At 49.2% G+C, this 26605-nt stretch overlaps 8 protein-coding genes across 8 annotated transcripts; 4 read left to right on the forward strand and 4 right to left on the reverse strand.

The window, feature by feature from the left end:
• Nucleotides 1-3297: 3297 nt before the first annotated feature.
• RhiXN_01553 (kinase domain protein) lies at nucleotides 3298-7536 on the forward strand (the record flags this gene model as incomplete). The annotated part of the gene is made up of 8 exons (XM_043321372.1): nucleotides 3298-3450; nucleotides 3552-5013; nucleotides 5064-5501; nucleotides 5540-6433; nucleotides 6487-6717; nucleotides 6769-7026; nucleotides 7078-7268; nucleotides 7324-7536. The coding sequence occupies 8 exons, from the start codon at nucleotides 3298-3300 to the stop codon at nucleotides 7534-7536; spliced, it is 3840 nt and encodes a 1279-aa protein (XP_043187195.1).
• Nucleotides 7537-7668: 132 nt separating this feature from the next.
• RhiXN_01554 (tRNA (guanine-N(2))-methyltransferase) lies at nucleotides 7669-10581 on the reverse strand (the record flags this gene model as incomplete). Its single annotated transcript, XM_043321373.1, has 14 exons — nucleotides 7669-7822; nucleotides 7879-8064; nucleotides 8123-8170; nucleotides 8255-8388; nucleotides 8464-8621; nucleotides 8672-8820; nucleotides 8866-8928; nucleotides 8980-9043; nucleotides 9098-9285; nucleotides 9316-9480; nucleotides 9743-9831; nucleotides 9986-10134; nucleotides 10176-10220; nucleotides 10266-10581. The coding sequence occupies 14 exons, from the start codon at nucleotides 10579-10581 to the stop codon at nucleotides 7669-7671; spliced, it is 1908 nt and encodes a 635-aa protein (XP_043187196.1).
• A 1044-nt stretch (nucleotides 10582-11625) lies between these two features.
• Nucleotides 11626-15456, reverse strand: RhiXN_01555 (Lipase (class 3); the record flags this gene model as incomplete). Its single annotated transcript, XM_043321374.1, has 9 exons — nucleotides 11626-12011; nucleotides 12043-12317; nucleotides 12368-12564; nucleotides 13198-13343; nucleotides 13426-13561; nucleotides 13636-14623; nucleotides 14821-14986; nucleotides 15215-15274; nucleotides 15327-15456. 9 exons carry the CDS (start codon nucleotides 15454-15456, stop codon nucleotides 11626-11628), a joined length of 2484 nt encoding a protein of 827 aa, XP_043187197.1.
• A 566-nt stretch (nucleotides 15457-16022) lies between these two features.
• RhiXN_01556 (pre-mRNA-splicing factor CWC24) lies at nucleotides 16023-17115 on the forward strand (the record flags this gene model as incomplete). The annotated part of the gene is made up of 6 exons (XM_043321375.1): nucleotides 16023-16218; nucleotides 16257-16538; nucleotides 16588-16644; nucleotides 16693-16831; nucleotides 16886-16979; nucleotides 17029-17115. The coding sequence occupies 6 exons, from the start codon at nucleotides 16023-16025 to the stop codon at nucleotides 17113-17115; spliced, it is 855 nt and encodes a 284-aa protein (XP_043187198.1).
• Nucleotides 17116-17262: 147 nt separating this feature from the next.
• Nucleotides 17263-18073, reverse strand: RhiXN_01557 (LSM domain-containing protein; the record flags this gene model as incomplete). The annotated part of the gene is made up of 6 exons (XM_043321376.1): nucleotides 17263-17281; nucleotides 17340-17397; nucleotides 17465-17557; nucleotides 17606-17666; nucleotides 17722-18015; nucleotides 18071-18073. 6 exons carry the CDS (start codon nucleotides 18071-18073, stop codon nucleotides 17263-17265), a joined length of 528 nt encoding a protein of 175 aa, XP_043187199.1.
• A 486-nt stretch (nucleotides 18074-18559) lies between these two features.
• On the forward strand, nucleotides 18560-19698 carry RhiXN_01558 (Peptidase family M28 protein; the record flags this gene model as incomplete). Its single annotated transcript, XM_043321377.1, has 7 exons — nucleotides 18560-18627; nucleotides 18662-18728; nucleotides 18780-18870; nucleotides 18929-18995; nucleotides 19051-19441; nucleotides 19495-19641; nucleotides 19696-19698. The coding sequence occupies 7 exons, from the start codon at nucleotides 18560-18562 to the stop codon at nucleotides 19696-19698; spliced, it is 834 nt and encodes a 277-aa protein (XP_043187200.1).
• Nucleotides 19699-20011: 313 nt separating this feature from the next.
• Nucleotides 20012-20989, reverse strand: RhiXN_01559 (F-box and JmjC domain protein; the record flags this gene model as incomplete). Its single annotated transcript, XM_043321378.1, has 6 exons — nucleotides 20012-20405; nucleotides 20455-20554; nucleotides 20619-20708; nucleotides 20764-20782; nucleotides 20837-20905; nucleotides 20957-20989. 6 exons carry the CDS (start codon nucleotides 20987-20989, stop codon nucleotides 20012-20014), a joined length of 705 nt encoding a protein of 234 aa, XP_043187201.1.
• A 1230-nt stretch (nucleotides 20990-22219) lies between these two features.
• RhiXN_01560 (diacylglycerol kinase catalytic domain-containing protein) lies at nucleotides 22220-26572 on the forward strand (the record flags this gene model as incomplete). Its single annotated transcript, XM_043321379.1, has 22 exons — nucleotides 22220-22269; nucleotides 22323-22395; nucleotides 22447-22599; nucleotides 22681-22764; nucleotides 22814-22891; nucleotides 22946-23062; nucleotides 23115-23262; nucleotides 23309-23393; nucleotides 23939-23979; nucleotides 24029-24238; nucleotides 24286-24338; nucleotides 24391-24466; nucleotides 24516-24727; nucleotides 24772-24814; nucleotides 24862-24977; nucleotides 25028-25092; nucleotides 25139-25232; nucleotides 25283-25352; nucleotides 25423-25532; nucleotides 26010-26202; nucleotides 26259-26363; nucleotides 26421-26572. 22 exons carry the CDS (start codon nucleotides 22220-22222, stop codon nucleotides 26570-26572), a joined length of 2328 nt encoding a protein of 775 aa, XP_043187202.1.
• Nucleotides 26573-26605: the final 33 nt, after the last annotated feature.

Here is a 26605-nt window from a genome sequence, read left to right on the forward strand (position 1 = left end):
TTTCGTTCTACTTCTGTGTGTTAGGTCTTGGTACTGACACGTATAACCTAATAGATGGCATCTACTACATTGAGGTTGGACTCCATCACAGCGCTGGTAGACAAGTGAACTTGTTGAGTCCTAGGACAAGTGTACTGAATCTAGGAATAGCTGCTTACTAGTTTACGTTTCCGACAAACTAGACATGCACTGAATCTATCAAGCACGCGCGTTTTGTTTATTCGTGCTGTTGCCATAATGCTCGCCGCAATAGTTGAAGTCGAAATTGGAAATACGCAAGGTTGGTGAGATACACTGGCCGTATATATATGGTTTGGGGTTTGTAAGAGGTTTGTTGCGTCATATTGGAAATTAAACGGGACATCCGGATTGACAAGCCAAAACCCACCCGACGCAGTCCCCATATGCATATGCATCATCCCGTTAATTCATCAATTCATCAATACATTCCATAATAGTCAAATGCCTCTCCCAACAGTTACTAATTTTAACCGTCAATTGAGAACCCCTCAAGCTACGTAGAATCTCAAAACCCCAAAGGGCTTATTTTGCTCGGAGTGATGGTACGTACCGTGTCGGCATCCACCATGAAAATATACTCATAGAACCCCGGATTGATTCCAACTACGTTCTTCATTTGGTGGTAAACCTCGGGCTACAGTGGGGTATTCTTACTTCAAGTACTTACCGAACGATTGGGGGACTAGGCAATGAGTCTTCAGCTTCTCGGGCCACCATTGGTCTCTGAAATATTATTTTCTTTTTACTAAGGAGCCGTTCACCTACCAACCATTCTGCAAAATTCGCCGGAGCTCGTGAGCACAAAATTTTCGAGAGCCTTAAACGAGACGCTCATGGTAATCTCGTTTATGATTCTTGAGCATTTCGGGCTCACGAGCTCCGGCGGGGTTTGCAGAGCAGTCGCTCTGGTTATGTAAATGAGCTCTCCTGGGCCACCCATGTGTCCTAATGCTCACAGGATAAGGTACACACTTGATTGTTTACGAAGGAACGTCCTTTTTGGGTACGTTTTTGGGTAAAACTCACATCTTGAAGTTCGTGGACGAGGTGCAAATCTCCACATATGTCCTAACCATGTATATCTCCAGGTTGCCCAGCTGCGTAGGTGTTCTGTCCAGCTCCCTTTTTTCCTTGTCCAATGAATTGCGTACCCAATCCATTCTTGCTACAAACCTTGAATGCGTTGATTAACATTTGTTGTATCTCTATTATCATCATATGATCTATTTGCATATAATATACAATAATTCCTGGGTGCTGACGAAGGAGTTCGTGATGTTCCTCAGGCCAAGTACAGGTTGCCCAGGGGTAAATTTTAACTTGTGGACAACGTTGCGATAAACAAGCGTACATGGTATTTCGCACAAAACGATCGACATGAAGGCAGTTACTCGCATCAAAGCCTACCCGAAGGTGCTTCGCACCAGGAACAAAATAACCAACTTGCACGTGTGATACCCCGAGTTCGTAGCATACACTATCAGGTTAGCGTTCGTACCAACATCCTCCTATGAGCGACTGGGTAGTTGCTAATCCTAGTATTTCTCTGTATGCGGGGACCAATGAGTGTTTGCACGATGTACTACGAAATTACAGGAAGTCTGGATCATGTCCGAATTTTGCCAGGTGCTCGCACCCAGAGAAGTAGAATCTCCAGCTGGACCATACAAGGATAAATAGGAATATGAATTCATAGAGGTAGTGATCGGATTTAACCAGCACCTCGCATACATGAGACGGCCTTTTGTGTTCAGGAAATCCGGGCTTCTGGGTCCACCGTGTTAGCCGATAAATACTTGAGATTCAAGAATGGCTTTGCTGAAACTGATAATTAGAATGCGCAGCAAATTCAATGACAAAAGTGGAGTATCGGAGAGTATTGTATAGGAGATTAGCACAAACCATCTGTGAAAGAAAGGTTGCGGAACATTCGGCGGGTAACTATGATATCCGCGATAATCTGGCAGAGAATATCCTACACTGTGGTGTGATAAGATCCTGAAAATCAGTACATCAGTAAAAGATTCCTTTTTTCAGTAGGATATGGTCTGAAAATTACAATGTTAGTATGCCTCCCTCAGCATGAATCAGACTATGGAAGAATTGATACCTAAAATCAGTGTGTATTGATCTTGATTTCAGCTCAATTCTCACTTAAACACACGCACTGATTTCCAGCATTATAACCTTGTACAGTGCTACCCGTGTAACATTAAGATTACAACCCAACTGTACTGCGATCCCTTATGCAAGTGGTTGAGCGTGTGTGCCGCAAGAAAAGTGTTGGAAGGAAAACGAAAGAGGAGCTCTCAGTGCTTTGCAAGAACTCAACCGCAAGGTATGTTACAGGATTCGCAGAAATGGATCCAGAGACGGCATGAGCCCAAGCCCGGACACGAGAAAGGTTATCAACTGAGGGGTGACTGATTGTGACTACCAAAGCTAGTCGCCATCTTATTGGCACCCACTGTGGGTTTACAGTTCTTGGCTGGAGCAGACCATATTTGCAACTGCATGGTAGTCGAAGCCCCAAGAAGCCGAACATACCGATGTGAAATATGGACTCTAACAGGATATGCCAGGTTGATAAATCACAGACCAAGTTTACTTCAGAGTTTCGATAACAGATTTAGAGTATCTGGAGGGTATTCGGGTATCCAACTAGGGGTGCCAGAACGCCAGGATGTTCTTTTGCCTTTGAGTATGCAGGGCTGAGCACGAGACGGGGTTTCAGCCTTCCAACGAACACGGTTGAATCCAGCTAACTCGACACATTAATTATAGGCTCTGATCTACTAGAAAGACAGGCTAGAATTTGCGAAGGAAGCCTCGCAATACTTGGTCCAAGTCGCCCAAGAAGAGCCTATCTCATCCACTTAACATAATCCATATATCATGTGTACACAGTTACCGTAACGGTTGTCGTCCCTGAAATGTAATAAGTGATCCGATCATTTTGAATTTCCTCCTGAGCAGTGCCAATTCATTGTCTGAGACGTCTCCGACTTTTGTATCTTGCCTCCTATAAGTCTGGGGACGTTATTGACCGCACACGATACTCCACGCCCCCCACGACTGAAGTTGCTAACAGTTTGGATATATCGTTAAGACACGTGTTCATAAGCTATCAGTAAGTGACGACAGTCGGGTGCTCGGCCCCGTTGCTGAATAACTTTTGACCTAGCGAATTATTATTCATACCGCCCGAACTATACTTTCTAGTAATTGTTGGGCTAGTCCGCTCCTGACGGGTGCATGGTCTTGAGTGTGGCTGCCATGTCTGTAACAACGACTCTTGAACCGCCACCTGGCGTGTCTTATGCCGACTTTGTGCGGGGCTGGAACGATGAACAGGTTGCACTTTGGCTCGCTAGCCTGGGGTGTGAGCACCAGATATCGACATTTAACGAAAACGATATTCGTGGAAACGTAATACTGGACCTGGATCAACATGCTTGAAGGAGATGGAAATAACGAGCGTTGGCGACCGGATAAAGATTCTGAACGCAATCAAGAGCTTGCGCCAACAGTGTTCCAAGGGTGCTGGCCCTACTCCGCGTGTTCTTCTTAATGGTGGATCTACATCTCGGGCAACATCCCAGTACGATATCACAAATACAAACGGTGTTCAGAGGAGTACTTCGTTCCGACATAGTGCTAATGGCTCTGACAGTAGTCGTGACGATAGCATTACAGCTGCTCGTAGGTCCAGCGGTGGTAGGAGACTAGATGGCGGGCGTCCTCCTCCACTGAACATTACTCAATCGACTACTCGAGACCTCCCACAGCTGAGCGCAAATATCGCCACCTCACCCGGTCCCTCCATCGGCGCTACCACCCCTCGTCCCATTACTCAACCCCAATCTCAACTGCAGAGCTCGCAAGGTCCTGGAGCTCGGGACTCAGGTCGCACACTGGTCGATAGTCCTTCATCGACTCCCATATCAACCATATCCCTCCCTAGATATACGCCACCCACTCGTAATTATGGCGCTTCTCTTCCAATTGGACAGGAGCGGCGTACACCTACTCAAGCTGATGGTTTCACCCCGTCTTCACAAACGTTCCCGCCCCCGCCTTACACGAATGATCCTTTACCCCCTGCTCCAGGATCGTCTGGCCAGAGCTCGTCCAACGGCTCTCCTCCGAGCGCGACCAATTTCGCTCAGTGGCAAGGCGAATATGGTCTACCACGTGCTCCAAAGACCACCAACCTCGGAGCAAGCGCCCATGAAACACCTAGTGAAGCTGTCGCCCGTCGAGCGGGCTCGCCGCTCCCTCCAGTGCCCGTGAGATCAGCAACCTCCAAAATACCAATTCAAACTGTAGACCGAGCTCAGACTGGACACGCTAAAAGCGGCTCCGTAGGTCTCATCGGTCAAGAGAGAGGAGGATCCAGTAAAAATACCGCTGGGCCGTCTACACCTGGGAGACCATCTACCTCTGGAAGTATATCACAGCCTTCGTTACATCCATATGTGACGGCTGCGGCTATACCCACGAGCAGCGGCGCACCTGCCGTCCCCTTCCCAACTATCCCTAACAATAACCTTCGAGTAGACGCAGGCGTTCGTGGTCGGGATCTTTCACCTATTTCCGAATCGCACTCTATTATCGAGACCACTCCAACAGGTCCTTCATTTGCATCTGGGTCTGGGCCGAATACTGGAAATTCCAACGCTGGGTTTGCTGGCAAGCGTAGTCCGTTCCCTATCAAGCATACTCAATCTGCCAATGACTTGATGCGGGCACTGATCAAGATTCACTTGGATGATAGCGGTCAACCTACAACTGCTGTCAACTCATCTGTAGTGAACATCGGCTCTTGCCATAGCGGTGTAGAGATTATCGAACGCGCGCTCAAGAAGTTCAACAAACAAAACTCCGGGAAGACCAGTCTTGACGAAGATAGAACGAGCGAGACCGAACAGGGCGGGCTGTTGGTTGACGGATGGGGACTGTTCCCTGGTGGACCCCAGAACGAACTTTCGAGTAAGTTATCATCACAGCTCAAGGAAAATTGATTCTTACGGGCAATCTAGGTGGTCCTCTGTCTGAGTCAGAAATTTTATCAATATGCCACGCAGACCCGAAGAACACTACACGCGAACAGGGAATGACACTTAGAAACGTCCGACAGAGGCAGCAGCAAAAATTGGCAAATTTCTTCGGCGCGACACCACCTGGAGCTGGTGTACAGATGTCACCTACCTCGCCTACATACACGATTGGGCCCAGAATCTATACGACCCAGGATGAAGAGGGCCTACAGAATACCCCGTCCTCGCTCAAGTTCCCAACCACTGGCACCCCCGTTACCAGCAACAGAAGGATGGATCGTGCGAGTACCATTAGTATCATGTCGGGCTTGGGTGTGGATCCCCCTCCCAGCCCTGGCGGTACCCCAGCCGCACGTAGCCCTTCAAATAATTCTTTCCTTTCGGGAGGTCAGAAGAAATTGCGCAACTTTTTCGGCCAACGTCCGCCCAGCGAACTCATCGCGTCTCATCTGCCCGAGTTCTTCCGTCGACATCCAAGAAGGTCCTGCAACGAACGGCTCGTAATAGCATGCTTCGTGCTGGCTCTAAACGCGATAGCCACCTTTCGGTTATGATTGGCCCAGGTGCGAATGTCCGTATGTCGATTCAGGGGCCTCCAAAATCGCGATTCAGCACCAGCTCCCGGAGTTCATACAACCACAGGAAATCCTCTCCCCCACCGCGCTCTTCAATGAGTTCCGTGCCATCGATCAACGACAACGCATCGACAATGGCGATCAAAGAAGACAAGGACAATGTACCTCCGCGGATGTCGACGTCTACAGACGATGGGCAATCTATTGACATGAGTACGGACGATGGGGCAACTACAGACGATACGGAATCAACAAAGAAGTCGCTGGACCATACACTGCCTCCCCTATCCATCATGGGCGATTCCCTCGCAGACTCGTTAAATACCGGACTAAGTGTCACATGGCTGGCACGCGAGTCAAATGCCGCTAAGCGCATGAGCCTGATGTCTACTCGTGGACGCGACAAATCGGATACTGCCAGTCTCCTGACGGTTGATGAGATTACTGCCGAGGTTGAGAGCCGCCGCCAGAGCCGATATAGCATGTATGAGGACGACGAAGAAGACGAAGACGGCAATGTAGTCGTGCGGCGGCCGAGTAAGCGCGTGAGCATGGTGTCATCGATGCAAGGAGATGGTGACGAGGACGAGGGCGAGGATGAGGAAGAAGAAGATTACGATGAGGAAGATGAGGATTACGACGAAGAAGATGAAGATGAAGATGAAGATGAAGACGAAGACGAAGACGAAGACGAAGAAGACGAGGATGAAGGAGAAGAAGAAGAAGGAGGCGCCGAGCATACCACTGATACAGGCAGGACAATGATGTCTTCAGGAGGTTCGTTTGGCGGGCATCCATTTCGCATTAAATTGCTCAAACAATTACCACAGGCAAGCGTTCAATCAAATGGATCAAGGGGGCTTTGATTGGATCAGGCTCTTTCGGTAGCGTGTACCTTGGAATGGATGCCGTGCAAGGCCTACTTATGGCCGTCAAGCAAGTTGAACTTCCGACTGGGTCATCGCAAAACGAGGAGCGTAAGAAGAGCATGCTTACAGCACTGGAGCGCGAGATCGAGCTACTGAAGCAACTTCAACACGAGAACATCGTACAATATCTTGGTGCGTGCTATCAGCAACGGGATGGTAATCGAGACTAAGGGATACTACTAGATTCTTCGATCGACACTCACCATCTGAATATTTTCCTTGAATATGTGCCCGGAGGATCCGTTGCTACCTTGCTGAGGAATTACGGCGCATTTGAAGAGCCGTTGGCGCGAAACTGGGTTCGGCAGATTCTACAGGGCCTTAATTACCTCCACGAACGAGAGATCATCCACCGAGATATCAAGGGTGGTAACATTTTGGTTGACAACAAGGGCGGTATCAAGATTTCGGACTTTGGTATTTCGAAGAAAGTCGAAGATAGTGAGTGATTTTAATCGTTTATTATAATTCACTTCTCATTTCTGTTTTCAGATTTATTGGGCGGTTCGCGTATACATCGCCCATCCTTGCAGGGCTCCGTATTTTGGATGGCCCCCGAAGTCGTTAAACAAACTTCGTACACCTACAAGGCAGACATCTGGAGCGTGGGATGCCTTGTTGTCGAGATGTTGACCGGGCAGCATCCATGGGCTCAACTGAGTCAGATGCAAGCCATCTTCAAGGTGCGCCGGGTTTATTTTCTCTAAATCGAATATTTCCTCATGTCTATCCTTTTAGATCGGTTCGCTAGCTAGACCAACAATACCGCCCGATATCTCGCCCGAAGCTGAAGACTTTTTGAACAAAACCTTTGAGCTTGACTACACTATTCGTCCGACGGCTGCCGAGCTCTTGAACCACCCTTGGGTCCGAATTGAAGCCGCGGAAACTGGCGCGAGCGCACAACAACCAGACGAGCCTTCTCCTGCCATCATGATTACCCCTTCATAATAATTTCTTGAAAATTATCCTTCTGAGACTGATTCGAATTTCGTTTTGGGCAGTATGCCTCTTTTGTTTGAATATGTATTGGGTGTGCGTATATGCTGTGTATGTACAAGACAACAGTTATCGATATTTCAGTTATGCTTCCGCGCCGTCTTCCCGTTTTCGTTTGCTCGCATTGGGACGCGAACCAGGACCCCAATTGGGTGCAGGATTTTGCTGGTATCGTACGAGCTTGATTTGTGAGGCTCGTGAAATTGCTTGTGGGTGCCTGGAGAAATTGGCCTCTTCACTATGACCCGTTTGGTTTCAGCCGTATAACCAGACAAAAAGGTCAACGCGACTCACGTGGGCTCTTTTGATAGCAGCTTTTTAGTGGGAGAACCATCCTTGACGTTCTCCATTTTGACCGGGTTCAATTTGACCCATGACCGAATAATATCGTAGACCTGAGCGCGGGTGGCAGTGGTTTTGAGGGACCCGGCACACGCATGAGACCTGGATATCTCGTATCCTTTATGCAACAGGGCCGACCTAGATGATGAGCTGTCAGCCACACGTTCAATAGGGCAGATCCGAGTATATCGCTCACGCAACATGTTCCAGAGGGGGCGAATTGCAATGGAAGAAACCCGACAGTCTTGAAGGAGTGAAATAGAACGGTACGTCCAATTCCTATCCCAAAGTTGGCCATTGCACTAATCAAACAAGGTGCACAACCCACTCGCTAGCCACAGTCAACATCCCCTTCATCCTCTGTTCCGTCCCATATTTTCCAGGATTCTCCTCAATATGCTTGAGCACTTCGTTCACAAACGTCTTGTCATGTATTGGTCCACTCCACATCGGACCAGCGACCTGGGGACAAATCGGGATTAGCATCGATCGCAGCAGAAATCCAATCGGATCGATGATTTGGGTTTTCGAGCTCACATGGAACTTGAAGCCACATTCGTCACATTCTGGGCCGATGGGTGGACCCGACTGAGCCTTGTACGTGAGATTGTTCGTTCCGGGCTTTTCGACGATCCGGCCAAGGGTTTGTTCGTGGGGGATTGGCACCGGAGCACACGTAGTAAGTGGCGGATTGGCTGTGTCGTGTGTGAGATAAGGCATGTGGGGTATTTCAGGAGAAATGTACCTAAATGCCTTTTTGACTTCGATAGGTGCGCTTCGGACTTGTACAAACACGCGCACGTAAAAATCGATAGACAGGGAGACGAGCGGAGTAATGTATCGCCCATACCGTGCGGCCGATGTTGCAAGTGTATGTAGAACCAAACGAAGTGCCTACATGTCAAATAAATTAATCCGCTCGTAAATCGGACAATATACCAGGGACTTGCCGCCTCATGGCTGAACTCCGCCTTGACCGGGACACCACCATAGTTCGCATAGCTAAATCCCTAAATTTCAGAATAACAAAAGCATAAAACACAAAATAGTTACCATTTCTCAGGATAATTGTTGCTCGCCAGCACCGCCATATCGGTGCACGTTACGCACAGCAAACCTAAAACACCTGCATGAGACACTGATCAGAAGATTCAGACTGAACAAGACTAACCTCCGTCTGCAACAGCTTGCACCGCGCCATCAATAAACGGTGCGGCGGTTCCGTACGGGTCCAGGTCGACAACTTCCACCCGAGAATGGTCGGCACGATGATTGTACAATAGCGCACTGTTTATTGCCCGTTTAGCCAGTTTCTTCTTCCCTCTCTCTCCCCCTGCCCCGCCTTCTCTCTCGTCCAGTCTAGAACTCGAGACATAAACTCGGACTCACATGGCATCCATCTCGCTGACCCGCACCTTTCCCAGACCGGCTTTCTTACCGGTCTTGACCGGACCGGATTCCTCGCTTGCAGAGGCAGGGCCTAGCCCGTTGAGCTCAACGTTCCGTCGCATAGCTTCAGTCGCCGCGGGCAAAATGTCATTCGCAATCACATATCTGTCATACGTAAGAGAAAAAAATTAGATGAGTCCCTGGGTCCCAGAGACGAGAACAATAGGACAAACAAAACACATAAAATTGATTATGCGCTTCAAGTGTAATTATAATTATCCCCTCCTCTCCCCAAGAGGAAAACGAGGGGGGTGTGGAAAGGTTAAATGAGCTCCGGTCAGAGGCCGGAACGTGCTCATCACTTTACGGGTGAAACCCCCCAAAAAAATGCGTCTAGGGACAAAGAATAGAAGATTTGCATACGTACTTGACGAGCGGGATCTCATGCGCATACCGAATCGCGCGCAACCCTGTTGCAGAGAGTGCTTCGAGGATCACAAACTTGGGTGCGACGTACTGGGTGTAGCGAGTCAATCCGGGGGTGAAATTCGACCGTATGAGAATTGTGAGTCGTATGTTCCGATAGGAGACGGAACAGTACGGCAATCATGATCGCACGAGGATTTCATTAATTAGGATCATGGAAATAGATTATCGGGGCGAAACTAACCTCTTTTCGTTTCTCCTCGCCGTTCCCGTTGGTCGTCTGGGGTTCGGGTTCGGGTTCAGGTTCGGGTTCGGGCTCAGGCTCAAGCTTCTCGTCGGTGGGTCCAGCGGTGGGCCGTACGGGATCCACGGCCAGTTTTGCTCTTCTTCCGACTTGGCCTCTGGATGTTTAGGAGCAGGGTCCACATCCATACCTTGCTCATCCTTGGCCCCGTCCTTCTTCTCAACTTCACCCGCATCTACACAGAATGAGTCCAACCCCTCGAAAACGAACCAACACACACAGTGACTCACTCTTTTTCTCTTCTTGCTGCGCTCCCTCTTCGCACCCGCCTGTTCCCACCTCGCCCGCTTGGCTTGGTCCCATCGTCTAGACCACGCAGTAATACAGGCAACGCTCAAGTCCCGATTGAATTCCTGGATCGGGTTCAGAAATGCGGTTGCCTCCGAGGGCAACAGAATCTTGGCCGTGTTTTCGGAATGAATCGTGAAGCCGTCGGGTATATTCATAGTAGGAGTGCCCGCAGCCGTAGTACTAGTACTAGCACTAGCACCAGCAGCAGTGGATACGGTGGAGTTTACATCGGCGGAGTAAGCCATGGTCCGTATACCCGACGAGTTAATGGTCAGAGCCGTCGTTGGTCGTCCAGTCCAAGCACGGGATCGAAAAGAAGCACGGATTGTACCGGCGGCGGTGGCGCGCAACAGCTGGGTCCAAGTACCAGCGGCGCTTAACTTTACGATCGTCGTGGGGGAAGCAAGGGGTGGGGTGGGGGATATTAATGTCTCGGATATAAGTTTACAAACTCTTGGTCGTCGTCGGGTTGACGAGGTTAATTTTCCCTGGTTGAGAAGCGAGCCGGAATGAGATGACCAAGGCGGGATGATGCCTGGGTCTTGGTGCTCACACGTTTCGAGTGTAAATTAGAGTGAGCTATGACGAGGGGGAGGAGAGAGATGAGACAATAGGCCGATCGTAACCAATTGCAACCGACTCGGGGAACAGCCTAAAAGAAATTTTATGTGAGGACTGTGTAATGTACATGCATATGGGCAGAGTAGGCGATGCATCCCCGGACTCAAAGGCCCAAGCAGAGTGGATTTTCGAGTCGGAAGTTGTATAGTAACGTTATATGGAAACGATCGTCGCACCTTGTATAAAGAGGCAAGACCGAGGCGTTCGAAACTTGGACCACACGCGAGGGGGCTCGGAGGTTGAAACTCGAGTCACGCAAGAGTTGAGGGCGGTTCATGAGCCAAAGTGGGGGCTGATTTGAAATGACCGGTACGATGAGCGTGGTGCGGTTTGTTGTGGACGAGTCGGTAACGATGATGCGCCGTTGGCAGGGGTCCGAGTAGCCTGAATTGGAAGAGGAGGCTAAGGGATGGGTGTTAAATCGAGTGCATAGATAGCCCGATTTGTGATTCCTTTTGTTCAGTGGTGGGGTGGGTGTTGAATTACGATAAATTTATTCCGAATGCAGAAGGTTCAGTAGTTGAAGGAGTGTAGAGAACGGGCATAGTACTACTGATACATAGCAATAAAACTTATACTCGAACACGGATTGTAGAAAATAAGTGAGTATGAGAACTACAAATAATCAGAGGAAAAAAGAGAACCCAAAAACAGATAAACAAAGCGATCTACGCCTCGTAAAGAGAACCGCCGAGCTCACGTTCGACCGCGTCTGCGTCCCGGTCGTCCTGGGAGATGGAATCGAGGACGGATTGCGCATCAGGGCCGGCAGATCGCTCGACGGCGGCGACAAGGACGCGCCAGGCAAAGGCGAGTATTTCCAGAGTCGGTCGTTGTCGACGTGCAGAGCCGCGGCGTTGGCCCAGACGCCGTGTACGGTTTTGAGGGTGGAGAGCAGCACGGGGAGCGAGAGCCAATGGGACAGCGCTTGGGAAAGGCGCTCGGTAATGCCATGGACTTCGAGAGATATCCTCCCAAATGCAGAGTGGGGGAGCGGGAGGAGTGTGGCTAGCAGGGCATTGGCGCTGTGGTCGTGCAAGAACAGGTACAGGGGCTCAAAGTGGTTGGGAGCCGGGAGGGCAGACCGAGCAGGGGAACAGTGAACGTATTGTCGTGTCTGAGCTCGCGTGTGGTGGAGCCAAACGAGGGAAGAGCAGCGCATTGTGTTGCGAGGACGAGCGAGTGGGCGGGGAACAGCTTGCCTGGCTGGTCGGGACTGCGCGGGTTATAGACCACGAGATAGTGTGTGGGGAGCATACTGGGCTCTGGGTTCGGGTCAAGGACAGTGCACTCGACTGTGCGTGGGAGGGGTTTGGCGAGCGGCGTCCTAGGCACCGATGCAGTGAGCATCTCCAGTATTCTGTCGGAAATGAGCTCTAAATTCAGCTACTTGCAATCACATCCACTCACTCTTTCGACATGGCACACACTCGTTGTCGCACAAATTGCACAGGAATATTTCCCAGCTCGGGGTCTATCGCCGCCAGTGCATGAGCCTGTACCGGCATCACACTCACCACCGGCAGCTCTCGCGGCATGCTCAGCTGCATTTGCCCCTGCGTCCTGGCGTCAGAGGAGGTGTATGCAGCTGCCCCTTTCTGTACATCCTACCTCGGGATCACGTTTGTATGGGGGGACAACGGGCGGGACATGGTTGGGATCTCAAGACACTCTGATGCGCCCCTTATGAATCTCTGCTATTGGCCCAAAGTCGGCACTCTCACATTTGCAAATTCACAGGCTCATCGCCGACCCATTCGGACTTTACCTATCACCGACGCCCGCTCCTATCCGCGCTTGCACCCGGCTCCCCGGGATTCTATCGTCGCCCAGCGAGCTCCACACTTGCGCAACCGACCACGCTGGACGCCGCGCAACATCCGAGAACCGACACCGCATACATTCACTTTGAATATACTACTCACATGGCATACACTGCCTTTCGAACAAATTCACATCATGCTTGATGGTCTTCTATCGCAACCAACACGACGTGCTCCCCCCTATCTCCTGTTTGAACCAGAATAACCGTGTCCCCTAATTGATAACCCATTCACACTCGCCCGGCTCGACGTACAGTAGCTGGTCCTGCCAACAAACAAATACGTCCGTTAGATCGTCCATCACCGTATATCAAACACAGTCCCTGGTTCCACTATCGGCTATCCGTATACGTCCATCATAACTTTGTTCGCTCATACTTTCCGTAAACACCCCAGAATCACGATCGTTCGTCGTACGTCCATGTTCTTCCTCTTCTGGCCCAAATTGTCCGCGTTGGACAATGTACACCGGTTCGTGCGTTGGCCGATGGGTGCGACCACCGCATCGACTCGTGCTCTTCCACGTCCATCTGGTCCCGTCGGGATCATCTTGATCTCCAATCCTGTATATTACCCACTTGAGTCAATATCATGTCTTCCTCTCTCCCCTTTTTTTCGCTCCTGCCCCACTTCGCATGCACTTACCGAGATGCGCAAACGCCAATGGACTCTCCTGATCAACTTTCAAGGGCACTCGGTCCCCCATCTCGGGCAACAACCCAGCGACGCATCCGGCCCGTTCGAGACCCTCCACATCGACTTCGGCAGGCCCGAACCCATACTATTGAACGCGTCCCGGGTCATGACGTCCCCGATAATCGGCGCGGCGAACATGTATGCGTCCCGGATGCGCACGTTGGACTTGAAGTCGCTGTTTTGCTTTGCGACGGCCCGCGAGTAGGCGAGTGACGCCGTGGCGCAGCCGAGCGAGTGGCCGGTAAAGTAGACGTTGATCGAGTGGATGCCGGTGTTTCGTGTGAGGTGGTCTGCGACGATTTGGATTCCATCGCGGATCGTGTCTGGAGGGGGTGTGCGAATTGGGCCGTGGTTCTGTGATAAAACGAAATGATGCTCACCATATGGAGTCCGGATGGGTAATTCTTGCTTGGCGGACTTTTCGCCAATCCACCAGTCTCGGAGTTGATTCATGTGTCTCTGAAATGATCCCTCAACGAATGGGGAATCCGAGCCTCGTCGGGGAACATGCGAGCCTTGAATCCAGAGTGCACTGCGCCACGTTAATGATCTACTTTCTGGCTTTCCCCGTTCCTCACTTACCTTTTCCGAATCCGGGAATCCAATGTCCAATATTCTCCTAGTAAAAGTCAAATCGGTCACCCACTCGTCAAACTCGGTCGGACTAGTTCCCTTAAACGCAACAACTATCCACGGCTCCTTTGGGTGCCAAAACAACGCAGCAAACGCAGACCCGACACCATTAAGCTCTGAAACCGGCTCATGCTCGATTCCAGACGACTGAAGGTGCGCGCGGATCGTGCTATCCCCAGGACCGGGCTCGACGTGCGCATTGGTGTTTCCATGTGGAGCAGGCTTCGTTGATTCCACTTGCGGTTCGAGTCTCGTGCCTGGTTTAGCTGCGAGCGGGGACTCGACCAACGGTCCGTCCTTTCCTAGAAAAGTAGGCCGCCTGACGAGTCGTTCACCTGTGAGCGCCGCGCGGGCCAATGCTGCGGGATCGGCTCCGATAAACTTGTCGAGTCCAACGCGTCCCCGACCTCGGAGCGTGCCGAAAACATCAAACGGTGTCGCGTTCTTGACAATCGCGAGCGCTTTGCGAATTCCGCTCGAGTCATGTTCGTATACCAGTCCTGCGAATTGTAGCCTAACATGCAAAAAAAAAAAGAGGGAGCGAAAGTCAGCCCTGTTGTGCTCCCCCTTCCGAATGTGAGATCATATATGCCTCCCAGAACCGATGATCAACGGAAATCCCATCATAATGATCATTGAAAAAATGCCACAACACGACGCCGCAAGTGGAGTGAAAAGAAAGGAAAGGGGGGGGGGGGAAGACTGGCTTACAAAATACGAGCAATGTCCAAGTCGAAGTTGCGGTTATTGTTCCCAGGTCCGAAGCGCGAATTGCGCGACTCGACCGACTTGCAAAGTGCAGCTCGGGAAGCAGCGAGCGCACGCTTGTCGCCGTTCCACCATGCTTCGTACATGGGCGTTGTCACCGCTTCCCAATCTGTCAATATATTGAATCCAAAAGGCGCGACGGTGCTTACCATATGCATATAGCCGAAAGGCCAACGGCTGAATACCAGGGAGAGAGAAGAAACATGCAAAAGAAGAGCATGGGGACGAGCAGAGTTGTTGTCATGATAGCGAAAATAAGTGTCCACTCAAATGAATCCGTGCACTCATCTACTACAGTGCCTTAGCGCCGATCTTGAACGCGATGAAAAAAACGTACGACCGAGCTTAAACACCTGTCCCCAGATCATCCAGAAACTTGACGTAGCCTTTGACCCAGCTATAAAAGGTGCCTAGAATAGTAGGGGGAGAAATTTGAACCAGCTCATCACAATGTAGAGAGCGCAGCTTCTCATGGACGTCCTCTGTCGATTCAGGTAGTAGAAACGTAGGAGACGTAGGAGTAGTCTGCATCGACGGACTATTGACTGGAGATTGCGGAGATCTTGGAGGTGTCGCCATGTCTGTTGTCGTGGCGAAGAGGAGAGGAATATAATGATGCCAAAGGTTGAGGCGGCGCTCTTATTCGGATTCAGTAGGGGTTCAGTTACCTCTTATAGTGCTTATAAACACGGCCTCCCCCACTTTCCCTAGACTCTTATCTGGCTCGTGAAAAAGTTGGGGCGTATCAGGGAAGTACAAATGATTTGTTGTGAACAGACCGAGCCGGGGAGGTGTCCAGCTGTGTCTTGCTGAGTTGGAGCGATCAGAGCCGCCGCAATTAACAGTTGCCGCAGGGATCATTGGGACGTCGACCAAGGTGCGAGTACAGTACAGTGAGAGCAAGTCGTACAGATGACGAGAGCGCAAATGCAAATCAGGTAACGATACTGATAACACAGAAATGAACGAAGACGAGTGGCGAACTGTGCTACGGTCAAAAGTCGAGAGCTCTTCGAATTATGCATATGCACGTGGAATTGGATCGGGCGCTTATGCATCAGGTCATTTGGATCAGTCATCAGGTTCCTGCTTAGGTTTCGACATTGCCACCACATACCAATAAACCTCATTTAATTATCTTTACCATGGCAGAGACAGAGCAGCCTAATGTTCCCTTCTTCAAGAAGAAAGCTCGTGCGCGTCCTACCACAGCTCGCCAACGCTCAGCTTCGCCTTCAAGCGAGGCAAACAATGCCAATGCTGGACCTTCGAAAACTCAAGTGGTTCTCCCCAAAAGCGACAAATTGTTAATCCACTGGTACAAGGCACCAAAACGGGCTCGTACAGATAACGATGACGGCCCTGACGTACAATGGAAGCTGGTGGAGGTATTTCGCGAGAGGAAGCCGAGCTCGAGCTCGAGATAATGGACGGCGAGGAGGCTGCAGAGGTCCTACGAAAAGCAGCGAGAGATGCAGGCAAAGAGGACCTGCCCGACGATGGGATGTATAGGGGTCAGGCCTCGTACAAGACTCACATCAAGAAACGAACGGATGGTGAGCCTCCAAAGGCTATGAGGGTCGGACCCCAACGAGGAAGCAACACTATCAAGACTGTTACACTTGTCGACTACCAGCCAGACGTGTGTAAGGACTATAAGGGTGAGTCTTTGCTTCTGTACTGAAGGAGGCCTGCTAACGCGTCTTACAGAGACTGGATACTGCGGTTTTGGCGACACATGTAAATTCTTGCACGACCGAGGAACTTGTGAGTTTGTAAGCCAACCAACTGGCAATGTCACTAACAACGCCACAGACATGCAAGGCTGGCAGCTCGACAAAATGTATGAAAATACTCAGAACCAGACTGGCGGTGGTGGTGACGACGACTCGGATTCTTCAGACGAAGACATTCCCTTTGCTTGCTATATTTGCAAGAAAGAATATACTGACCCGTGAGCATCTCCTCCGTTCGATTGCGTTATCACTTACTGATCCGAGTGTTTTAGCGTTGTGACACGCTGTGGGCACTACTTTTGCTCAGCGTGCGCCATCAAGCGGTTTGCGAAAACACCGAAATGCATGGCATGTGGAGCACCGGCGGTATATTCAACCGTGCCGATAAGGTTATCAAAAGTTGAAAGACAAGCAGGCGGCCAAGGAGGCAGCTGGTGATAGTGACAAAGAGGATGGACCAAAGATAGCTATTGGGTCTGATGATGAAGCTGGGAGCGATTAACACTAATCGGACTATCTAGTTTATTCCTTGCAATCGTGTATTTTTACTTTGTGGAGTTTACGATTTAGACAACTGGCACGAGTTTGTATAAACAACGCGTGACAGCGCAAGTTTTGGCAATAGTATTCCGATAGATAACCAAGAAAATTACTGAGGAGGCTGGAAGCTGTCAGGAAATTGGACTTTAGTTCGTATCACTGTACAAGGTTAGGTGAACCACGTACCCTGGCGGCGGGCCACCTTGGAATCCGGGTGGAGGGAATGGCATACCGGGAGGGAAGCCTGGAGGGGGCATTCTGTATACAAATTGATTAGTCTAATTGAACTGATCTACCATTTGGTAGCTTACCTCGTCCAAAGCCAGGCATACCAGGCGGCATACCAGGGGGAGGTGCGCCAAAAGGCATGGGACGGCCGGCCATGGCTGGAGGGGGCATGCCACCTATAACGCGGTTAATATGTATATAGTCAGGATACTAAAACTGCTCACCTGGTGGCATCATTCCAATTCCGCGACCAGCGGGCATACCGCGTCCAGGTCCAGCAGGCAGCTGAAGCACAAAACCCGTGAATAAAACAAAATATCTCCTTGCCATTGTCACATACCGTGCTCTTGTTCTTGTCCTCATCTCCAGCAGGTGGTGGTCCTTCGACACTGATACTGACAACTCCTCGAAGAATAATCAACCCAAGGGTCCGCTTCAATTCCTGCTCAACGCCGCCCTGGTCCGACTTTTTGGACTTGACGCGCCGGAACTCTTCGCAATCCGCAAGAACGAGGTTCATATGCTTGTCAAATGCAAGCATCTGTCCAGTGAGGGCACGGCCATCGTTCAATGTGATTTTGAGCCTCCAGTTTACGAGCGACAGCATTTTGCCGCCTTTACTTTTGCTTGGAGGCTACCATAATATTGAGTCAGTGAGCTACAGTAATTTACGTTGCATAGACACGCACCATCTTGGACTAATTGAGCGCTGATACGAAATCAGCTTCTGGTTCAAAAAATGGGTTGGGGGTTGGTGGACGACGGCCGCGAGGTGCGAATGAACGGCGCCTACCGGACGGGGGTGCGTGCTGATATGACTAAGCACGCTGTGGGTTTATTCCTCGCATAATCGTGCGGGATTCCTGCCAGCGGTTCACCATGTATACCTTATCTCGACTGGCAACTGCAGCTTGCTTGTTCGCATCGATATTGGGCCAGGCTGTCAAGTCCCGCGAGAATTCAAGAAATTATCTACCCCGGACTTGGTGTCCATTGCTACACTCAGGGATGTCACGTACAATGTCGACCATACGAATCCCAAGTCACATTTAGCTCATATCCTAATACCAAGGCCGCGTGAGTCTCTTGTTTATCTCTAAATTGGGGGAACATCTTTGACGTGTACTGTAGCTGATACCGCGAATAATACGGCCGTCCGTAATTATCTTGTAAAGACTATGAAGGATCTTAACTGGGATGTCGAGGAAGACTCGTTCACGTCCAACACCCCCTATGGAGAGAAGCGGTTCACAAATGTTATAGCTACTAAGAATCCTGAGGCCCAAGGAGGCTCGTATTGGCCCACATTTCGACAGTAAATATTTTGCTACGTATCCTGACAGCCAAGTGAGCTCCCGTATAGCTTTGAGTTCCCGATTTATATTAAAACAAAGGTAGTTTGTAGGAGCAACGGATTCTGCTGCACCTTGTGCGATGCTACTCGATCTGGCGCAGACACTTGATGGACTACTGAACGAGAGGCAGAAGCGTATCGACGCCGGACAAGAAGATGAGGATGATAAGAGGCTGTGAACACTACACTACAGATTTATTCTTCGACGGTGAAGAAGCATTCAAGGATTGGACTCACACCGACTCGTTGTACGGTGCACGGTCAGTATTACTTAACACCCTCAAGCTACAACCTTCTAACCGCATATGGGACCAGACACCTGGCCGAGAAATGGGCTACAACCTACTTGGAACCAAGCTCAAAACGCAAACTATATCCAGTCCAAACAGTTCTTTCCACCATTGAGCATTTTGTCCTACTCGACCTTCTTGGTGCTCCAACGCCCCTCATTCGATCCTACTTCCCTTCCACAGCTTGGCTATTCGATGAAATGGCTAGCGCAGAGACTAGATTAGGCACTGCGGGTGCACTGGATGAGAGTGACTTCAAGTGGGACCCTCATAAGAGTGGGTTCTTCATGCCTCGTACGGGATATCAGTCGTCGTGGGGTGGAATCGAGGATGACCATATCCCATTCCTTGAAAGGGGAGTGAGCATTTTGCATATCATCGCCTCTCCATTCCCGAGAGTTTGGCACACACTAGCTGTGGGTAGCATTTCCGTCTTTTCCGCTTATTGCTAGTCTAACTCTGGATACAGGATGATGCAAACGCCCACTTGCCCACAATGAAACACTGGAACATGGTCCTTCGGGTGTTCACTGCCGAATATCTCGGCCTCAGACCGGCAAATTCTTCGGCCAACCAACCAAGAAGCGAGTCAATCTCCAAGGCTACCGAAGAACTAGTGAGTTTACTTGCTTCCTTCAAACAGAACAATTGTTGACGGTGTTAGGGGCAGTAGTAGTCCCGTACATAATGTCCGCCGTACTTTCGAGCGCCTTGGCCGCTTGGATAGGATTTTGGTAGAATTCTCTTGGGAGATAGGTTAGATAGTGTGTATATGCTGTTCGCTTGTCGTGCAATTCGTAATAAACTACTTGAAGTTTATTTTTCGGAGTCAGCAAGTACGGTAATCCAAAACATCCGTGCATGGGGTATGCCCACTGTATCACGTAGGTCAACATATTCAACTCTTACTCCTCATCGTCATTGCTCCCTTCCACCTCGAATCCAAATGAAAACCACATACCACACCCTCGGCAGGGTGGGTTTCTTCAACTGCTCCCACACGGACTGTTGTTTCCGTTGCCCTTTCGAGATCCCTTGTTTAGCACAGCCAAGGCGTTCTCTAGATTCTCTGGTCTCTCCTTCCGGAGAACGTCACAAAAGATTTCATACAGATCCGCGCAAGCGATATCTTCTGCCCACCCAGACGTTTGGTCAGGTTTGTCGCGCATGAAGCGGAGTACGTTTACAAGCTGATTGTATTTTGTGCGCCAACGGAAAGAGTGGAAAGTTTGGTTTAGTTGGATGATATGTTGAAGTAGGTTAGTAGCGAACCCAGAATATCTGCATGCGTTATTACTCACCTCGTGTTCAGACGCAAAGTTTTGAGTAACTGCAACTGATGGCTCGAGGTTCACTACAAGATGCCACCATCCACTTGGCCTACACGGTATCAGTATACATCTATGCGCTCATATTCCAAGCAACATACACGTAAACAATCTCCCCCGCTCTGCATACTCCCACTCGCATCTTGCCAGTACCACGGCCGTACGTAGACCAGGCATTATCAAAATAAGACATGAACCATTCTTATTTAGAGTTCAAAGTCAGATCTATTATTTTTCATGTGTGCCAGAAAGTTTGAAAACTAACCTGCGAGTGAGAGTGGAGATGTGACCTCTGCTTCATCTGAGGAAACGTATACCCCTGGAGGCAACACGTCTGGTGGGAACATTACCCATCCTTACAAAAGAAGGTATTAGAATAACAGGAGGTATGAGGCTTTGAAATGTGTTACCTTTGCTTCCTGTGATCACCTGCGTTGCGATAAATGAGTGACCATTATATGCAATAATGAATTGCGGACATACAGCATTCCAAGCACTGGTTGCATTTGGGTCTTTGTGAAAGGTGCTTCCTGATTTTGCTGGACCTACGATCTATGCTATATTAATGGTCATGGTACTGGCTAGTAATGCAAGGCGGCTCACCAGCCATCGATAATCGGGTCTCTTGTCACCCATGAGCTGAAATAGGTCTTCACTCAGGAGCTGGTGTATAATCTGCGCCCATTTCAGTTTTTTCGACAAATCGACTATCAAACAAGTATAGTGGGGCCATCCTCTGGACAGTTTTCGGCGTAAGTCCAGTATGTTCGCAGAGTACAGTCGAAAGCCTCGGCACGGAACGAAATATCGGAGTATTTTTAAGAAGATTTGAGGTATCCCATAACGGTTTCCCCTCTGAGCTACAGAGCAGAAAGCGGGCAGCCAAGGTGCTCTAGTGCGTTGGTGACAACGAATGGCTCGAGGATGACGATGCGAATTCATTGGCTATTGATTTGCTCTATACGGGTCATATTAAGCCGAAACAGGTCGTCACGATTATTTCGTGGATAGAAGTATCGGTTCAAGTCCGTGTTGGCGCATAGGTAAGGTTGGTACAACTCGTCTGAGAAAACCCGGTGCAGTCGATGGTTGGCGTAAGTCGCATACATCGATCCCCGCCTTTCCTCGGCGTTCCAGTAGAAGTAAATGCTTGTAGGTAAGTTTTTCTCCACGTCCCGGCCCATCCATCTAGTCTCCCATTCGCTGTTCGTATATAGAGGTCTTTCCATATTGGCTGATGTGCGCAGTAAGCGAACAACGCCTTGGAGCAGGAGCCCAGTAAGAGAATATCTCTTGCATCTAAAAGCCCGATTATTCCCAGTATTAAAGAATCTGATAGCACATCAAAGCTGCCTAGACCTCGTCGCCTTATTGATGAGCTATGTTTGAAAAGGAGGTTGCCTGAAGGCTTTATCCCGGAATGTGAAAATGATGATGGTTACTTTGGATATCCTCATTGGCACTGTCCCTTCGTAGACGTTTGGTATGAGCTGCATTTAATGCTAGCTAGTCTCGAGAGGTGAGATGTGTCGCTTGTTGAGGTAGAGGTTATCTGTGTAACAGCCATGGTGGTAGAGTACGTTTTATTGAATAAACCAGTATTGTTTCTGGTTAGAAAATCCATTTCAAATCAAGGGATCAATATCTTATCGCTGGCAATTGACCACCTCATAACCCAGGTAAACAACTTCACCCAGCCACCTGTCCCAGTCTAATTCCTACTCCAGAAGTCGTACTAGTGACTGGATCATACGATCACGAGATTCGGTTCTGGGAAGCTTGGAGTGGCCTTTGCTCCAGAACGATTCAGAGGTCGGGAGAATCTGGGGTAGGTTATTGCTTTTTTATGAGCCGCGTCGTATTGGCATGAGTCTGATCGTTAGAAAGCAAGTGAACCGGTTGTCTATTTCTCCAGAGTACGGCTTATATAAAACTATTCAATATTCACTCAATTGATTGGTTACTCTAGCAAACGACTTCTAGCAGCCGCTATCTACACTAAAGTACATATTTATGACATAGCTGGTAATTCCAGTACCCCAGTGGGTTTTTCACTCCTATGTCCCTCGAAGACTCACCGAAAATCCCTACAGCGAGCTGTTTTCGAAGGTCACAAAGGAAACGTAACGTCAGTATCTTTTCATTCCGAAGGAAAGTGGGTTGTCACTGGGAGTGAGGATGGCACCATTCGTATATGGGACTTGAGAACATCAAACCTCCATCGAGTATATGAAATGAAGTACCTAGTGAGTTTTCTCCCTGTTTGATTAGTCCTGTTACTCATAACGAGTATTATAGTAAACGACGTTTGTATACATCCGAATCAGGGCGAATTAATTTCTTGTGACCAAGCAGGAAGGATTCGCCAGTGGGACCTTACTCTTCAGGAGGAAGCTTGCACTGTTGAGCTGGTAAGTTTGGTTTTACTCCAGTATTGTATGTTTCTAACAAGGATGCGAGGCACCTGCTGGTGATATCCCGATTCGTTCTATTAGCATAGCATCGGACGGTTCATGCTTGGTAGCCGGAAATAACAAGGTACGAATACCTTCCCTTTCGGGTTTGATATCACTTGAAATATCGTATTGCCAGGGTCGTGTCTATGTGTGGAAGATCAATGAGAGCACACGCGACGGCCCCCGCTACCAAGCCATAACGAAGTTCCAAGCACACAACAAATACTTGACACGGTGTCTTTTAAGTCCCGATGTAAAGTAGGTCTGCGGTTTATTCACAAATACGAACTAACTCCTGTGGTCAGGTATCTTGCGACGTGTTCGGCAGACACAACCGTCAAGAGGGCTTGTTGGTTCCAAACTATGAATTCAAGTTAGACAAAACCTTGCACGGACACCAGCGTTGGGTATGGGATGCTGCATTCAGTGCAGACTCAGCTTATCTCGTAACGGGTAAGCAGTAGACGATTGCTGGGGATTGCGACTGACATTTGGGCAGCTTCGTCGGACCATGTTGCACGGTTATGGGAATTGTCTTCCGGAGAAACGGTACGACAGTATAATGGGCATCATAAAGCGGCCGTGTGCGTGGCATTAAACGACATTAATCTTGTTCCTAATTAATTTTGCGAACTACTATATATGCATGTAAGAACTTCGGTTCTTTCCTCATTGATCCTGACCGTGAGATTATAATCATCCTCATGGTTCATGATCTTTGTTAAGCGACTGATCTAGTAAAATAAAGCGTGCCTTGACTATCTGTACCCAAGAGAGCTTAAGATCTTGAGCTGAGCTTAGCTTGAGTCGGATATGACCAACCAATCATATGTACACCCGGCTATTGTATCCTTTAGCTACCCACGCCCACGCCCACCACACCTACACTGGGCTACACAACAACACCTGCAGATTTAATACCGGCAGTTGAGCGCCAACTTCTTGGCAAACTAAGGCCGAGGCCGATCTGCGAACCGTGCAGAATGTAAGGGTGAGTTATATGACAAATATATTCGGAAGCCGGGGTCGATCCTTTCCTTCAACTTTGCCAACAATTCCACCTCAATCATGTCCCATTCTGAGAGCACCAAGCCACTTCATATTCAAATCACCAAAAAGCCCGGTATAGTGGAGTTTCTGCCAAGGAATTGGTGGTCCATCATGCTGGTGGTAAGTTGCCCGTGTCTATCCGAACACACCTGTATTGATCTATCAACAGACAACGGCGCGAAAACGCGAAAACTTGCTACAAGCCTAAAGAACGTGTTGTATGCAGAAATAGCATCTGGAAACATTCTCAAAATCGCAACCTTGGCTCGCCAGAAGAAATCACATAGACTTGTGATAGTTGAAGGACAAATACGTGAGCCGGACACGGGCGAAACAGCACAAGTTTGGGTTGATGAATTGATGAGATTGGCTTATGGCGGTGAGTCGCCCCTGATGCTTGACTAGTGACCATTCACTACGCTTCAGATGTATCGCCCCGTCGCCGGTTCAAGGTTTTCGTGAATCCTGCTGGTGGACGGGTATGCAGACCAACTTAGTGACGACTTTGATCATTTACATAAAATTTTGAAGGGGAAAGGTGTTCAATTATTCGAAAAAAAGGTCAAACCTATCTTATTGGCCGCCCATGGCGAAGTGGACGCTGTTGGTTGGTAAACATGCACTTCGGTTGACATACTAGACTAACATTGTAACAGTGACTACCCACTCCAAACACGCTGTCGAACTAGCTCGAGAGTGTGACCTGGATTTTGATGCCCTACTAACTGTATCGGGGGATGGCCTTGTCTTTGAGGTTTTGAACGGGTTTCGGGAGCGACCCAGACGTGCCAAAGCGTTTGCACTTCCAGTGTGTCCTATTCCAGCTGGAAGCGGAAACGCTCTTTCCATTAGCCTTTTGGGACCAAAGGTATTTGGCTTACAGCTTCTAGCTAGTTACTTATACGTTGGTAGGATGGATTCGATGTGGCTCTTGCGGCTCTGAACGCCATTAAAGGTATGGAAGCGTTAAAAGGACTGTGAATGGTATTGATTAGTTCTTAGGCCAACGGATGCCATATGATCTCTGTTCATTCACCCAAGACGGAAAGACGAGTATATCATTCTTGTCCCAAGCTATTGGGCTTATGGCAGACCTTGATCTAGGTACTGAGAATATGGTACGTCGACTAATTGCGCTAATATCACTATTATGGTCTGAAAGAAACAGAGGTGGATGGGGGATACTAGATTTATCGCAGGCTTCCTCAGAGGAGGTGAGGTCTTGATACTCTAGTGAGTCATGAATGGCTCTCTCTGGCTGTATGTTGACGATCCATAGCTCTGGGACTATGTCCTATGTGGGTAGAGACCTTATGGCGTTCCCGGTGGCACTTCCGTCGGATGGACTAATTGATATCACGGTTCAAGAGTTGGTACGTGCTGTTAACGAGCGTTAGTCGTTCGACTAAAAATCCGTGCTTAGGTACCCAGACCTTTAATGGTAAAAATGATTTCTGGTGGAGAAAAGGGAGATCAGTTTTTGGCTTCCAACGGTATCTATCCAATTAGCTTTCTGCGCGGGAAGTACACTGACGCTGTAGCAGCAACATTACTTCAAGGCAGAAGCGTACAGACTCCGCCACGAATTCCACGTTGAGACCCTCAAAGGCCTTGGTACAACCTTGAGCATGACTGGAGCGTGGTATTCAGGTGACTTTGGCAAAGGGAAAACAGTAGGCACGGCTCAAAAGTAACCGTTCGCGCCAACAGCTTTCGTTTTCGAAATTTTTGTATTTATTATACGGTCCTACATGCCTGTAGCATAATAATCTTGCTCTCAGTAGCCAAAATGCGTGACAAAGTAGTAAGGTCACGTGTATCACACTCCCTTATTCACGTGACGAAAGCACGGCCAAACACATGTTTGTTTTGAGTGCGCATTGCTATTTGGCCGACAGCGCTTGCTGTCACAGTTATAAGCCACCGTCATCAGCGCCGTTCACCACCACACTTACTCTCGACTACCACCCTCCTCTCTTCTTGCCTTGTAAGTGCGATATTAAGAACTTGTAGATCAAGTAACTAATTATTATTATTACTCGATTGATTTAATTTTCGATCGCGTCGTACAGACCAATCTTACACTCCAACCCGTGTTTCGTGAGTAAATGGTTATTTGTGAAAACTGCCATGCTAATTCGCGTTTTTAGCTGAAAATGCCTCCCAAGTCGACTGCCGCTGAGAAGAAGCCCGCCTCTACTGCCGGCAAGGCACCAGCTAAGGCTCCTGACTCGGCCAAAAAGACTGCTGCAAAGGCATCGGCCTCTGGAGGAGCTGCTGATGGCGAGAAGAAGAAGCGCAAAAAGTCCCGCAAGGAGACTTACTCTTCCTACATCTACAAGGGTGAGCTTAATTTCGATGTTTTATGGATTATACTGGATGTTAACCCACGGCCCCAGTGCTCAAGCAGGTGCACCCCGATACTGGTATCTCCAACAAGGCGATGGCCATTCTCAACTCGTTTGTTAACGATATCTTTGAGCGTATTGCCGAGGAAGCTTCCCGTAAGTTCACAATCTCTCAATCTTGCGTGAATGAGAGTATTTAATCGCGGTTAATAGGCCTTGCTTCGTACTCGAAGAAGTCGACCATCTCGTCGCGCGAGATTCAGACCTCTGTGCGACTAATCCTTCCTGGTGAACTTTCTAAGCACGCCATTTCTGAGGGTACCAAGTCCGTGACCAAGTTCTCGGCTGGTGCTGGTGGAAAGTAAGGGATATGGGGGATTGGTTTACTTGTACTTGCT

This window comes from Rhizoctonia solani, chromosome 16, assembly GCF_016906535.1.
Source record: "Rhizoctonia solani chromosome 16, complete sequence".
In the NCBI taxonomy this organism is placed as follows: Eukaryota; Fungi; Basidiomycota; class Agaricomycetes; order Cantharellales; family Ceratobasidiaceae; genus Rhizoctonia; species Rhizoctonia solani.